At 31.5% G+C, this 775-nt stretch overlaps 1 protein-coding gene across 1 annotated transcript in view; it reads right to left on the bottom strand.

Moving 5' to 3' along the window:
- LOC108691844 (dynein heavy chain 7, axonemal) overlaps positions 1–775 on the bottom strand; it is a 40,429-nt gene that overhangs the window by 18,404 nt on the left and 21,250 nt on the right. The window contains exon 21 of the mRNA XM_018199774.1: positions 164–510. Coding sequence (XP_018055263.1) covers positions 164–510 — 347 coding nt within the window. The remainder of the gene's footprint in view (positions 1–163; positions 511–775) is intronic.

The following is a 775-nucleotide window of genomic DNA, read 5'->3' as shown; positions in this document are numbered from 1 at the left end:
TACTATAAGTCTATTTGGTACTATTTAAAGAAATACGTATTAAAATTTAATAAATTTTTTTCAGTTTAGAAAAATAGATCTTTTTGCTTTATATAACTTTGCTTTTATAATGCTAATTTAATGCGATTAAAGTGATTTTTTTCAAAATTAATTGAAAACTTACCTGAAAAGTACCAGATCCATTGGCGTCTTGGAGATATCGTTGTACTCCGCGAGATATTCCTCCACCGCTTCAGCGAGAGCGTCCCAGTCTTGGATCTCTATGTATATCTTGTGTTCGGCGATTGGATCATGAAAATCGCAATAAATGAGATTTCGCAACTGCACTTCCGTTATTTTTGTACCAGGCTCATCCTGTAAATCCCAAAAAAGTCGGTCCATGTCGTCGTCCATGCGTTCCTTTATAGTCTTTCGAATCTGCTCCACCAACCATCTACTGTCGGCTTCGTCAACCAACCGGTCCCCGTAAACTCGGAGCACTTCGTGGACCCACAGCCGCTTTATACTTGTCTTAAAAATTTATTAAACAAAAAATCATTTAATTCTATACGATAAATATTTTTTACATATTAATATTTTACATATTAAATTTTTGCAAAAAACTTTATAATTTTTTAAGATGCTTATTAGCATTATATCATTAAACAATACTTATCAATTTAATTTGAATATTACTATTCCAGTTTCAGTTTAAGATTGTGTTCCAAAACCGAAATTAAATCAATGCAGTTTTCACAACTAAATACATATATAAATTTATACCAACTAGATATGT

The sequence above is a fragment of the Atta colombica genome, unplaced genomic scaffold (genome assembly GCF_001594045.1).
Source record: "Atta colombica isolate Treedump-2 unplaced genomic scaffold, Acol1.0 scaffold53, whole genome shotgun sequence".
NCBI classification, from domain to species: Eukaryota; Metazoa; Arthropoda; class Insecta; order Hymenoptera; family Formicidae; genus Atta; species Atta colombica.
Note: the sequence above shows the minus strand (reverse complement) of the source record. Positions and strands in the feature narration are given on the sequence as shown.